This window comes from Chanodichthys erythropterus, chromosome 10, assembly GCF_024489055.1.
Source record: "Chanodichthys erythropterus isolate Z2021 chromosome 10, ASM2448905v1, whole genome shotgun sequence".
Taxonomy (NCBI): Eukaryota; Metazoa; Chordata; class Actinopteri; order Cypriniformes; family Xenocyprididae; genus Chanodichthys; species Chanodichthys erythropterus.
The window spans coordinates 14,973,738-14,989,245 of NC_090230.1; the positions used below are offsets into that span (position 1 = coordinate 14,973,738).

The following is a 15,508-nucleotide window of genomic DNA, read 5'->3' on the forward strand; positions in this document are numbered from 1 at the left end:
GAAAAAAGTCATTAAATTATGAGAACAAATTCATAATTTAATGTATTTGTTCTCGTAATTTAATGATTTTTTTTCTTGTAATTTAATGACTTTATTCTCAACATTTATCTGGACTTTTTTCTCGAAATTTAACGAGTTTTTTCTTGTCATTTAACGAGTTTATTCTCAACATTTTATCTGGACTTTTTTCTCGAAATTTAACAACTTTAATCTCGAGATGGTTTTATTTTTTTATTATTGCTTGGCCCTAATCCTCTTCCGTACCATATCAAATCCAAATACCCTCCAAAAAAAAAAACACACCTCAAAACATTTAATGCAAAAGGCAGTTCAACTGTTACATGTTTCAAAATATTAAAAAACAATAACAATAAAACAGAAAAATGTCAATCAAGCCAACAGTCTCTGTGAGAATCACTGGTGGGCGAATATGGATATTCAGCGAAGGGAGATGGTAACGTGGTGTGTTGATCAGCAGAGCGTCTGCTTGTGTTGGGAAACTCATGTGCAGGAAATTCAGACACATTTGAATACCCTGTGAAAAAACAATAGTTGCTTATAGAGGGACATTTCAGTTTATGTGACTTCCTTCAGGAAACGAGCGGAAATACCCAACTGTCGTTTTTCCTCAACTACCTTTGCTATACTTCCTGTTTGTCATCATTACAATTTCCCTCCTGTTTGAGTGCGTCTCCCTCACTAGACGTTTCCTCCACGTGAGCCAACATGTCAGCCATCAAAGCCTCTTCCAGTCGCTTCCGAACACTGTACACCAGCTCCTCTTGCTTTCTGTGACCAAAAAATGACTTACATAAATATCCCAAACATACATTTATCATATGAAATATAATAAACACACTGCTGTGTGTGTGCCTTTGGATGGGTGAAATATAGAGCAAAAATTTGGAGTATGGGACACTACTTGGTTACACGTCACGTCACTTACTTATACTGTTCATCATTCAAAGGGCTGAAATACCTGATATCCTCGTCTGTGACGATGAAGGCCTTACAGAGAGGCTGGGCCGTGTTGAGCCAGACTCCTGGGTTCTTCTCCACAGCGGCGGACAGCTGGCCCGTGATGGGAGCCGCACTGGTATGAAGGGCACTGGCAATTGCTGACAACAGGGTCTTATCTGTGCAGCCAGGGCCTACTCCTTTAGTGACGTATGAAATATTATAGAATTAATTCATTTTAGTAGCATCTGTTGATTAAAAACTCTTTTTAACATTTTTCACATATCAGTATACTTAAAGGGATAGTTCACCCAAAAATGAAAATTTGATGTTTATCTGCTTACCCCCAGAGCATCCAAGATGTAGGTGTCTTTGTTTCTTCAGTAGAACACAAATGATGATTTTTAACTCCAATCGCTGCCGTCTGTCAGTCAAATAATGCGAGTGGATGTGAACTTCTACTATAAGAGTAAATAAAACTTGCATAGACAAGTCCAACTTAAACCCTGCAGCTCGTGACGACATATTGATGTCCTAAGACACGAAACGATCGGTTTGTACGAGAAACCGAACAGTATTTATATCATTTTTTACCTCTAAAACACCACTATGTCCAACTGCTTTCAGTATTCGCTTAGTGAGGTCTGATCGTGCTCTGACAACGGCAGTGATGTCTCGCGCTCATTGAAGTATATGCGCAAGACATCACTGCCATTGTCAGAGCACGATCAGACATCACGAATCGAGTGATGAATGCAGTTGGACATAGTGGTGTTTTAGAGGTAAAAAATGATATAAATACTGTTCGGTTTCTTGCACAAACTGGTCATTTGATGTCTTAAGACATCAATGTGTCGATACGAGCCGCATGGTTTAATTTGGATTTGTCTGTCGTGTTTTATTTCCTCTTATAGTCAAAGTTCCCGCTGACTTGCATTATACCACTGACAGACGGCAGCGGTTGGAGTTAAAAATCATCATTTGTGTTCTACTGAAGAAACAAAGTCACCTACATCTTGGATGCTCCGGGGGTAAGCAGATAAACATCAAATTTTCATTTTTGGGTGAACTATCCCTTTAATTGGACCAAAATTTCAAATTATATTGGACCAAAAACTTCACATAATAACCTAGAATACTGTCTGGCTGCTCTGTTAAGTCTTCGTCGTCAGTTAGGATCTTTGATACCAATCTTTCAAGCCACATTTCTAGCACCTGTAAAACCACATTTTTCCATCTTAAAAATATAGCTAAATACATATACTTAATAAACAAACTCCAGCTTGTCCAAAATGCAGTTCTTACTAGAACCAGGAAGTATGACCATATAAGCCCGATTCTGTCAACACTGCATTGGTTCCCTATTAAACATCGCATACATTTTAAAATTTTGCTAATTACTAACAAAAAACTAAATGTTATAACACTTAACACATTATAATCTGTCTCGTCTATTGCAATCTTAAAATTCTGGCCAGTTGATAATATCAAGAATATTAAAGTCAACTGCAGGCGGTAGATCCTTTTCCTATTTAGCACCCAAACTCTGGAACAGTCTTCCTAGTCTTGTTCAGGAAGCAGACACACACACTTTAAATCTAGACTAAAACACATCTCTTTAACCTGGCATACAAATAACACATTATCACATTTCTATAATTCAAATCCGTTAAAGGATTGTTAGGCTGCATAAATTAGGTCAACCGGAACCGGGAACATTTCCCATAACAACTGACGTGTACTTGTTACATCGTAAGAACAACGGCATCTACGCTGATATTGGTCTCTCTGTTTATCCAGAGGTTACCGTAGTCAGCCGGATCCGGGCCGTATCCAGATCAGATGGTGGACCTGCCCCTAGACGCGACCACAAAACTCTTGATCCTGTCAACTAGACAATCCCATGTGAAGACCTCGTCGACAAGACAGCCATCGACACAGATCCTCAGCAAAGACCACAAGAACCAGACAAGTCCTCTGCACAGACCTACGACGAGCTTCGTCTCCATACCAGCAGGATGAATCCGATCTTCAAGCAGAAGGAACTGAATGAAATATTTTGAATGCTTTCGATCCACAATCTGACCATGTTCATTCGTCGGCCAGAGGAGAATTGCCCACCCCCCACCCCCCCGCACTAACTGAGCCTTGTTTCTCCAAAGGTTTTTTTCTCCAATCTGTCACCTGATGGAGTTTGGGTTCCTTGTCACTGTCGCCTCTGGCTTGCTTAGTTGGGGACACTTAATATTCAACAATATTATTAATTTTACTGCACTAGTGAATGAGAACTGAACTGACCTGGATGATGACATCACTGTTTTCTGCAGAACTGCTTTATAGAAATGAACTAATTTAATAATTGATGATCTTTACAATGGAACTGAATCAACACTGAACTGACTCCAGCTGAACAATGACACTATCTTCTTTTAGAGCTGCTTTACAGTCAAAATGGACTCTGTTTGCATCATTGATTCATTTTCCTGTTATCAGCTGCTTTGAAACAACATGTATTGTATAATGCGCTATAAAAGTAAAGGTGACTTGTCTTGACTAGTATTATGATGCTACAAGAAATTAATGAAAGAAACTTTTGAGTACTTTTGTTCAGGAAGGATGCATTAAATTGATCAAAAGTGCCAGTAAAGACATTTATAATGTTACAAAAGATTTCTATTTCAAATAAATGCTAAACTTTATATTCATCCTGAAAAAAGTATCACTGTTTCCACAAAAATATTAAGCAGCACAACTGTTTCGTGTGTCAACACTGATAATATTCAAAATGAGCAGAAAATCAGCATATTAGAATGATTTCTGAAGGATCATGTGACCCTGTAATGATGCTGAAAATTCAGCTTTGCATCACAGGAATAAATTACATTTTAAAGTCCCACTGTAGTCAATAATTTTATCCCTTTGATCACCAAAATTATATATTTAAACATTTTTTCCTGTGAAAAAAATTCTTAATGCTTTAAAATAGCTTGAATGGAACTCTACACCCTTGCCTCATTTAATATACACAGATCTATGAATATGAAAATTAGCCCCGCCTCCGCTCATTCGCACGAGCTCAGATGAGATCCACTCGGTCAACTTACTGAGGTAAACGCTGCACAATGGTATCGCTCTTTACAACGTCAGACACATAACGGTAATTAATATGATTAGCGTTTTGCTTGACTATGTTATCAAACAGCTGATAATGAGTTGCTAATGTTACACAAACCATATTCACATTCAGACAGCTGCCTTCTAACAATCAGTATCCTTAGAAACGCTTTGAACAACTCAGAACGCCAGTGTAGAAAGGCATATAGTTCATCATAACATTGTAATATAGATCATACACCTGCCATATTGCTATATCGACCCAATGTTTCATATCAACAGAAAAATATACCAGGATAACCTTCTATTGAGACTCTCTTGCAGTCAGTTAATGATATGCTAAAGCACGCCGGCACGTTGACATGATTGGTTACAAGGTAGTCTGTGACGTCAGAAACACCAGTGATTTCAAACGCCGGGTTTGAGACTGTCTTTGGTTTACTGCAGTTTTAAAGAGAAATACTCAGCAATGGTGTAGACTTATGAATTAAAGTATGTTAAATACACCAGATAGACATATGAACAACATTAAAAACTTGATTTTCACCACAGGGGGACTTTAAAATATTTTAAAATAGAAGACATATTTTAAATTGTAATAATATTTCATAGTATTACTATAATATTACATATTATATGTATACTATAATATATTTTTGATCAAATTATTGTAGCATTGATGAGTGTAAAAGACTTTACTTTTTAAAAAGACTTTTTAAAAACTCTTAAATAAAAATCAATTTAAGGTCCATAATTCTTAATTACTGATAATTTTATATTACAATTAATAACATAACATTGTTTTATTTTTCTTAAAAAAGCTTTTAAAGTTGTAAAGCTCTCTCTACCTGTAAAGTTTTTGGAATTTGTTTTTATTGCTGTGCTTTTATTTTGACATGACCACATTATCTTTTATTTTGAAAGTTAACCGTCTCTAGTTGTTTCTTACCCTGGCATTAATTGTGTTCACCTGTTTCATGTTAAAGTACTTATTCTTGATAATAAATATCCCTGGCAACATCCGAAAATTGGATACTCTCCTACTATATAGTAGGTGAAAAACAGTATGTGACAAAACAAGTATGTCGAATTCACAGTACTCATAAAAGAGTTAAAATATACCTACTACTTCCTGCGAGATTCTGAAGTGTGCATACGATGGACACTTTACTACCTCATGAGGCCACGGGAGAGGTTTTTGTTTGTTCATCTAGTTTTCTTCAGATTTCAGAAACTAATGGAATACTCGCTTTTATTTATTCTTGCTTAAAATAAACACTTGGATTAAGTTCTTCATCTCGCCCAGACGTACCTTGTAAGCCTTTGGGGAGCTCCATTGTTTTCACCAGCTCCTCTGCTATGTCAAAGGCATTGAGGCCACTCAACTTCTTCTCCCAAAAAAGCTGTCAATGAAAATTATATTAGCATTGTTCCATTATGACAAACTACTAATAGTGGTGAATAAAACCTGAGAATTGAGGGTACGTTTACACGACAATGATGTACTAAAACAGAAATGTTTTTTGCGGTTTTTTTTGCATACAGATGACAACGGTATCGAAACGATCTCGTTCACACGGATCCACGAAAACAACTAAAAATGCTGTATTATTCATGCCAGGCCAGTAGTTGGCGATGTCACTTTGTAAAGAAAGTATAGACTGAACACGCAATATGCATGAAGTCACCGTTTTCACAAATTCATGTTTTTGTAGTTTACAGAAAGATGATAAATTTCAAAAACTTGCACTTTTCTTGCGTTTTCAGGCCATCAAAATGCTATTGCCATGGAAATTAACAGCCAAAATGCACAAAAAGTATTTAGTTAAAAACGGTGTTGTGTAAACGCCCCCTTATATTAGTATTACCTGTCTGGGCTGGTCAATGGCCTTCTGTGGGTCTGTCTTAACCTTATTGCTGGGGTGGTTGGTAACTTTTGTGACGGGTTGTTTGAAGATGGAGGCCGTCTGTCGCACTGGGAGGGATGTATTCAGGTCGGGTTTACCCTATCAAAGATGAAACATTCTTGATTACCCTGATGGAAACACTGGGAATTGCTGATCTGTTACTAGTAATTGTTGCAGGTAGACCAGCTTGTCCAGTAAAACTGGCTTGAAATTGCCTTAATTGGTTTTAAAGGGCCATGCAGAGATAATTTCTCAGCCTATATCACTCTGCAGCTATTAATCAAGAATTATGAATATGAAAATGTTTGTACATTTATGAAATGACAATGTATTGAGCCCCCCTGTTGATGCAAGTCCTCTCACCTTAGTCTGGCTATTGTTGTCATATCTGGGTCTCTGTCTGTTCTTGTTCAGTTTGCTCATGAGCATCTTGCCTGTGCGGAAATCAAAGGAGCTGAGATCCATGGAGTTGCCAAGGTAACGAGCCAATTGAGGCTTGCTCCGGAACTTCTTCCCAGTGGGGCTGGGGAGGGGGAGCAAAATAGGACACATCTCAGAGATTTGATAAACCCGTATGGATGCAAATTTGGAAAGAGAATGAGTTATGGTGACGGTAGTTGCAAACGGATATTAAAACACAATATACGCAAACAATGACATGCAATACCAAACTTGGAACAAATTTTTAAATATCTCAAGCCTGTGATGACAAAATGACGATGTTATTAGATCATGAATACTGTGAAGAACTATTTCTGTTTCTTAACATTGACTATCATGATGGCAATTAAAATCACATTCAAAATGTGATTTTAATGATTCAAACACATATGAACTGATAGGAAGAAGTTCAAAATCGTAATGCAAATACCCTAGTTTATAAATATATAATTAAAATAAAAATAATTAAAGCCTAACTTAAATTAAATAATACAGTAGATACATTTAAAAATGAACTGTGAATACCATCTGTAGGGGATGGGGGGTAATATGAGCCATTTTTTTAAACTTATGTGGTCCTCAAGATAAGGGAAAATGAGGCAGAAGTACAATAAGAGTATCTAAAGTAATTTCAGGATGTTTCCTATCATTTTAAATCATCAGAATATATCTATGACAAAGGGTTCTGAAGAAATATGGCTACTGTGTCTAGAGCTTTCAAACACTTATATGACTTGCACAACAAGCTCTGTAAGCTGTCCCTGTCAATCTACTCTGCCAAATGTTTACATTTGTTTCGCATAGTTTGAGATAATAGTAATACTGTTTGTCTAGATCTCAGTGGGCATTTCACATTCTTCACTTGAACAGTTGCACTTCTACATCTGAAACGAACCCTTGCACAGCCCTTTAAATCAAGATACTGTAGTAGAAGATAGTTGACACAGGTGTGATGAAGAAAATGAGTTTACTGAGTATTCTGTATGATGATACCATGAAGATTTCGTGCTTGTTTCAAGTTCATGCACAAATCTGGACAAACTTTTTGGGGGGGTTTAGTCGATGGCTCTTCAAGCTTGTCAACACGTGCAAACATGTAACAACATTGATGGTCGTTTAATTGATTAAATAATACAATACCACAAACTATACAAACGACCTGACTCCCCCCTCTCCCGCCTCTGTTCTTCCTCCTCTTCCTCACCTCTGCTAAAAAAAGAACAATCATGTCTATTTGTGACATGTCGTTGATTAGGAATCCTCTGAAAATTTGTTTATTCACACTATGAAACACAATTTGTTCAATTTCACAGTTAAAACCAATGGAATGGAGATCCAAATGAATCATTCTTCTTAACTGGTTCTTCTGAATGGTTCTGCCAGAACTGACTTTGTTAGGTGGGTGAATCATAAACAATGCAAATCTCACACATTTCTTCAATCCAGTTAATTAATTTGGCAAAAAACACACAAACAAACAATCAAGGTGTCATTTAGAGTGACAGCATCAAACTGGAACGCAAACAAACACATACAGTTTCTCAAATGAATTGGTGAATCAATGAAACTTCTTTCAGTGAAAGAAGAAACTTCTGTCAGTGAAACAACTTTGTTAAAGGGTTAGTTCACCTAAAAATGAAAATTCTGTCATTTATTACTCACCTTCATGTCATTCCACACCTGTAAGACGTTCATTAATCTTCAGAACGCAAATTAAGATATTTTAGTTGAAATCCGATGACTCAGTGAGGCCTGCATAGCCAGCAATGACACTTCCTCTCTTAAGATCCATAAAGGTACTAAAAACATATTTAAATCAGTTCATGTGAGTACAGTGGTTCAATATTAATATTATAAAGCGACGAGAATATTTTTGGTGCGCCAAAAAAACCCAAAATAACCCATTATATAGTGATGGCCGATTTCAATCGATTCGAATCATGATTCGACACGCTGATTCATTATGCTCCGAAGCTTCCTGAAGCAATGTTTTGAAATCGGCCATCACTAAATAAGTCGTTATTTCGTTTTTTGGCGCACCAAAAATATTCTCGTCACTTTATAATATTAATATTGAACCACTGTACTCACATGAACTGATTTAAATATGTTTTTAGTACCTTTATGGATCTTGAGAGAGGAAATGTCATTGTTGGCTATGCAGGCTTCACTGAGCCATTGGATTTCAACAAAAATATCTTCATTTGTGTTCCAAAGATTAATAAAGGTCTTATGGATGTGGAACAGCATGAGTGTGAGTAATAAATGACAGAATTTTCTGACTTCTGACATAATTTCTTTTGAGTGTTTTAAAGAAAAACAAGTATATTTCTAGCCATTTCGTAGTATAGCGCGAGCAGTGTGAAAATGACAGTGTGCACTTCAAAAGCCTGGATGATTTCCTTAATTAACCAAAAAAAAGTGTGGAATGTTGGACACATGCACTCAACTGTCACAGCTTTCCTTGCGTAGTGTATTGAGAGGGGCTATCAGACTCAGACAAAACTGGATAACAAAATAACCTTATAAAACTCATACGCTAGATGACTGAGTGCATTTATAGTGTGTTATTTGAGACACATAGTATATAGAGCGTGTTTCTTTTACATATATTTAGTGCACTCTGACTAACCTGTAATATAACTTTTTCTAGTTGTGAATGGGGCTAACCGAATCATTAGGGGAAAAAGGAGCCAATTCAATTTGGATGTGATTCACATGCTCAATTGACATGCACCCCCACCCCCTCCTGAAATAAAGCACACAAAATCCTCTCCACAGCTGGGCCTACTTTTACATGACAATCCCCCCTCTGTACTCAGTACCTAACATAACACTCATGGCTTTCCCTCCTCAATCTGAGCACTCCCACTTTTTACTCTCCCTGATGTCCACAGAGTCTCCTTCCCCTGACATGCTGACAATCTTACATGCTTTTAATAAAAGATGCCTACAAAAGGCCAGTCTATACAGTGTCTACATTCAAAAATGTTGCTTTGTCACTTAGCAAAACGTTGCGCCGTATCGTAGCCTCATCACTTTGGGCTCTTCTGCTCAATGAAGGATTCCTCAGCTTGGAAATTAGGTTATATACTTATGGAGTATGCATCATACAGATGATATAATCTATAGTGGCACTCACAGAATAATATATGCATGCGTATTTTCGTTGTAGACATTCATGAATCTCTTCGTTACATTAGTCTCATATCACACATGAGAATTTTGCGATCAATTGTGAATGTAAACAATGCATTACCAGTAAAGCGAAGACATTTTGGCACACTTTTTTTTTATCAAGTGACTGAATGAAATACTAGTGTGTCGGTTAAAAACTACGTTACGTGTCTTACGAGCATCGTTCGCTAAAATGACAATCGCGAGACGAAAAAGATGCTGCACCTGGTCGCCAAAACAACCTTAAATAGTTCATTTGGGGGCATTTCCATCTTAAGACAAACGCTTAATTTTATCTGTGCATACATGCGTACAGGTCGCTTTGTTACTCTGTTACATGAATTAGTTTCATCATGCTATACGCGTTTTCTTTCTTTAAGAAAGCACTGCGCAAACTAGTAGCCCCGGCAAAGCGGAGACTCATCTATTCAAATGAACAAAAGCGATCGCTTTGCTCGTAAAGCAGCATGACGATAAATACAAACGCGGATCGCGATTTAATACGTTTGCGTTATTAAATCGGTTATACTTACTCATTTTTCTCCATCGCGCATTCTCTGTTGGTGTCGCCTTTATTGTGAATGTTAAATCCCCCTCTCTTCCTCTATACTTTCACTCCCCTCCCCCTTCAATGAGACAAATGAAAGACATTATGCCCGATTAGGGTTGACTTAACGAGACAAAGCCCTGCGGTAGTCGGGGAGCTAACCATAAACCACATGATGACAATACAATGCACTGTTTTGTTTTCAAGTTGCTATTTGTTGTGTTTGATGAAATGCTCATTCTACTAATACAGGTCATTTCACTTCACATTGTATGTTGAAGGCTATATCTGCTGTGAATTAGCTTTGTTTGTCGTGTGCAAAAATACCACAGCACTTTTCCACTGTAAAGCATACAAATAGGTAAGATTTCATATTCGCATATTTATTTGCAGTACTGTCTTGTTCTCTAAAATTCCCGGTTGTACAATAGGTTTACTGCGATTGTAAAAGCCCTACAGGAAATCCCACACAAACATGATCACGAGAATCCTGTGGGATTGTGCTGGATACGTGTGCAGGTTTTGCAGGGCTTTTCTTTTGGGGATTGGGTCTTTTTTTGTAAGGGACATTTTGGCGGAAACTATGGTTACCATGGTAACATTTTGTATGACTAAAGAAAGCAAAATGCCTCCTCCCAATTCTTAAATATATAGAGGTTGTTTTTCCATCGACATAGAATCTAGTTAATTCATTAATTAGTACAAATTATATGTCAGACAAAACTATCACATTTAGCTATATAAATAAAAAATAGCCTAAATAAATAAAAAAGGTAATACGACTCTTTATTTCTGACGTTTTTTCTCAGAAATTCCGACATATATAAATTTGCAATTAAGAAATGTGAGACAAAAAGTCCTAATTACTTTTCTTTTCTTTTTTTTTTTTTTTTTTTTTTTTGATTATTCACAGCTTCAATAATCCAACCCCTGCATCACACATCCAATACGGAGACGGCTATTTGATATCTGCATTTACATCTGTAAGATGTATTTTTTGAGTGTTTGCTCATCTGCAGTGTCTCTAACACGTTTCCTGTACAATGTTAAACATTTATAAAATATATTTAAGATGTTTATGATTTAGAATGTGACGTTTATCAGATGTTTTCCAGATTAAAGGTGCCCTAGAACCAGTTTTTACAAGATGTAATATAAGTCTAAGGTGTCCCCTGAATGTGCCTGTGAAGTTTCAGCTCAAAATACCCCATAGATTTTTTTTTTATAAATTTTTTTAACTGCCTATTTTGGGGCATCATTAACTATGCACCGGCCCCTTTAAATCGCGCGCTCCCTGCCCCCCAGGCTCTCGACTATAATACAGTGCATTTACAAACCCTCAAATGGATCTTTACAAGATGTTCGACATGCATACTGCATGCATGTGTCGGATCAAGTGAGTATAGAATCTATTTGGATGTTTACATTTGATTCTGAATGAGTTTGAGGCTGTGCTCCGTGGCTAATGCTAACATTACACACTGTTGGAGAGATTTATAAAGAATGAAGATGTTTATAAATTATACAGACTGCAAGTGTTTAATAATGAAAATAGCGATGGCTCTCATCTCCATGAATACAGTAAGAAATGATGGTAACTTTAGCCACATTTAACAGTACTTTAGCAACATGCTAACGAAACATTTAGTAAGTAAAAATAAGTAAAAATGTACAAATATCACTAAAAATATCATGTAATCATGGATCATCTTATTTATTATCGCTCCATCTGCCATTTTTCGCTATTGTTCTTGCTTGCTTACCTAGTCTGATGATTCAGCTGTGCACAGATCCAGACGTTAATACTGCCTGCCCTTGTGTAATGCCTTGAACATGGGCTGGCATATGCAAATATTGGGGGCGTACATATTAATGATCCCAACTGTTATGTAACAGTCAGTGTTATGTTCGCCTGTTTTTCGGAGGTCTTTTAAACAAATGAGATTTACACAAGAAGGAGGAAACAATGGTGTTTGAGACTCACTTTATGTAATTTCCATGTACTGAACTCTAGTTATTCAACTATGCCAAGGTAAATTAAATTTTTTATTCTAGGTCACCTTTAAGTGCTCTTTAGCATCTCTGCTATCTGGTTAGTCCAAATAAATGTTATGACACATGCATAGAGAAAGAATTTATTCACAAAAGTATGACAAAATAACAATCTTAAGTAAATACAACATATTTTATGTGCAAACTCAAACTAAGTGACGTGCAAAGCCATGAAACAGAATCATCTTTCAATTACAGGTATCAGCCCTGTACAGACAGAATTAACTCATTAGCAAGATAGTTGTTTGCAGTCTGATTTAGTACACATCAACATCCAATTTAACCCAATCGGGCACATCAGCACATAAAAATGATCATATCAGCACATAAAAATGAAATCTTAAAGTGACAATGCTCTTCAGTCTTTCTGGTTGTACGTCGCATCATCAGCACCACCTACTGGCGGGTCAACGCATAAGCTATTTGCTCCTGGTAGGAATACACAACAACCGTTTTCTACAGATCCATGATACGGAGTTGGACAACTAGTCATCATCATCCTTCTTGAATTTGCCTCTAATGTAGGGAACATAATCCAGAATCAGCCGCCAGTCTGTGAAATAGACAACAGCCAGTCCACCAACTGTACCCCATCCGACCAGTGTGGGAACCCTGGATTGCAAAGGAAAGAAACAAAAGGCCACCTTGGAATTATAAGGTTCTGTCTGCATTCTGGGCAGTTTTGAGATATTGAGCTTCAAAGTTTTTGCCTTCATATAGCAAAAATGAAAATGACAAGAGACCCTAAATGTATTCTAACTGTACAATATCAAAATCCTCTCAAATTTGTAATTGGGGATTTTTGGAACAGGTCAAATTAAGAATTTTGATTCTAAAAATATCACTTCCCACTTGGAATTCTAAGGTTCTATATTGCAAAACATTAATCAAAGCAATATTTTTCAAGAAACTTTACTTATAATTTGATTTAAAACATAACAATAGTGTTGTAACAATATGTCAACATGTAAAAGAAAGTTAAATTTAATGCTTTCTATGACATTTATTTCATATTTTAGGATGAATAATTATTTTCTTCTTCAAGTTAAGCATTAAAGGCAGTGCTAAATATTTTGTCCAGTGCAGATGTTAATTTTAGGTAGGAATATGGTGTGTAATTTAACACATTATTGCAGGAAACATTAGTTTAAGTTTCTTTTGGTTTCGACAGAAAGCAGCTGCTGTAATATCAGGACTTTACTCCACAGAAAGTGGAACAGGTAAAATGGCTTTTTCTCCAAAGATAGAACCTTATAGAACCAAGTTAGAATTAGTAGATAGAACCTTTTTGTTTTCTAAAGTCCCAAAATGTACACAACTTAAAAAAAAAAATAAAAAAAAAAGTTGTCACAGAATAATAATATATGGATAACTCAATTTTGACAAAAATGTCAGATAGAACCTTATAATTCCAAGGTGACGAAAAGTATTAAAAAAATAAATAAATAATAATTACAAATAAGTTTATAGTTATAGATGCTACTCCAGAATGATAAGTGGATACACATGCTAAAAGGCAGAGGAGCTGCTCGACTCTTAAGTTAGCATACCGTTTTTCTTGACTGTTCATTCAATCAAGGATGAACTTACCACGTTCTGGCAATAGAAACATATTTGGGGCCGATCAGCTTTATTATCTTTTGCATCTTGTGACTGGCCTCCTCTCTTCAGAAAGTAAACAAGTTGAAATGGCTGTTTCAGGACCCCAGGCTGCCCGTTATTAGCCTGATAGAAAATTCTGGAACTGTGTAGACTGTTCATTTGCATAAAACAGCTAGACATGGATTGTACGTTAGTCAACACTTTAAAACAGGTCTTTGTAATGAAAATGGTAGAAAATACTGCTGATATGCAGTTGACTTGAATAATACACTAAGGCACATACAGTGCACAGCATAAATGAGTGCACCCACTCTGAACAAATACAAAAGATGTATGATCACTAATAGAATTCATGGAAAGATGGCAAAACTAAAATGTATTAAACATATACATAATAAAAACTGAGAAATATATGTCATTAATAGCCATACAAAAAAAAAAAAAAAAAAAAAAAGTAAGCCAATTGTGTATAAATTAAGGATTGCAGAAATGAGTACACCCTAGATTTAATTCATCAAATGTATAATATTCTAGTACTTAGTATGCCCTCCATAATTTTGAATCTACTGCTCTGACCCTTCTTGGCACGGAGTGTACAAGTTTATGACAAATTGTCACATCTGTCCTGTTTAACTCCTGGATGATGAGCTCCTTAAATGCCCAGGGGCCATATTCACAAAACATCTTAAAGCTAAAAGTAGCTCCTAACTTGCCGATTTAGGAGAAACTCTTAAAAATAATTGGCGTGTCAGTCCTAATTTTAGGAGTCCTAAATTTTTGCTCTAAGAGTATTTCACAAAGCATTTTAGCGCTAAAACTAGCTCCTAAATCTGTGAAACGTTAGGAGTAGTCAAGAGGACTCCTAAGTCACTAAGACCAAATCACAAACAGTCCTAATCCACCTAAAGACACTGAACACCATTGAGGCAATAGCAATAGAGCCTTGGGTGCTGAACCTTTTCTTCATAAATACAATACATTTTGATTTATAGATTTGAATCTACAATGAGACGCCAAAAAAACAACAACAACCTTGCCACATAATCAGACAATATTTATTTATTTGTTAATGGTTTTCATGAGTTCACACTTACAAATGATTGAATAGAGTAAAAAAAAAAAAAAAATATATATATATATATATATATATATATATATATATATATATATATATATATATATATATATATATAAAATATAATATCATTTGTCGCTTGAATTCTGCATTACTTTTGAGATGAAGACATCCAAGAGGTGGACAATTAACTGTATATACTAGTTTAATTAGTGACACTAGCCTACATTTTAAAACCTTTATGGCAACAATATGGCAACATTTTATTTTGACTATGGCAACATTTTTATTAAAAAATATTTATTTGAATAATGCAACATTTGTATTTTAAAACCTTTATTTTAATATGGAAACATGACACCTCATTCTACAATATTTCTGTGATTAAATCACTGACTCCTCCCCCATCAGCCAATCACTGTGTGTATACTCCATAGCAACAAGGTCAACCCCGCCCTTACTCTTAGCTTAAGACTTCAGTCTATTCCTTAGTAAAAGTTTGTCTCAGCAGCTTTGTGAATAGGTATTAAGAGAAAACTCTTAGCTAAAAACTTTTACTGCTATTTAGGAGAACTCTTAGTGGCAAGATAAAATGTTTTGTGAATACGGTCCCAGATCTTTAATGGGGAGTGTTGC

General features: G+C 36.0%; 1 protein-coding gene across 3 annotated transcripts; it reads right to left on the reverse strand.

The window, feature by feature from the left end:
• Positions 1-246: 246 nt before the first annotated feature.
• mbd3b (methyl-CpG binding domain protein 3b) lies at positions 247-10,209 on the reverse strand. 3 transcript variants are annotated; one of them, XM_067398688.1, is made up of 7 exons: positions 10,130-10,209; positions 6,342-6,501; positions 5,940-6,077; positions 5,384-5,474; positions 980-1,157; positions 637-789; positions 247-535 (listed from the first exon to the last, which is right to left on the reverse strand). In XM_067398688.1, the coding sequence occupies exons 1-6, from the start codon at positions 10,141-10,143 to the stop codon at positions 642-644; spliced, it is 729 nt and encodes a 242-aa protein (XP_067254789.1). In that variant the 5' UTR covers positions 10,144-10,209; the 3' UTR covers positions 247-535; positions 637-641. The 3 variants fall into 3 exon arrangements, with proteins under 3 accessions (XP_067254789.1, XP_067254788.1, XP_067254790.1); XM_067398687.1 differs by having other exon boundaries at positions 247-789; XM_067398689.1 differs by having other exon boundaries at positions 247-789; positions 6,342-6,432; positions 10,130-10,156.
• Positions 10,210-15,508: the final 5,299 nt, after the last annotated feature.

What these genes read in the sequence shown, in the direction of transcription:
- mbd3b (XM_067398688.1), bottom strand. An exon ending in CCATTGACCAGCCCAGACAG is followed by an intron (nt 5,475 to 5,939) that starts GTAATACTAATA and finishes TTTCATTGACAG; the next exon opens with CTTTTTTGGGAGAAGAAGTT. An exon ending in GTCACAGACGAGGATATCAG is followed by an intron (nt 790 to 979) that starts GTATTTCAGCCC and finishes TTTTGGTCACAG; the next exon opens with AAAGCAAGAGGAGCTGGTGT.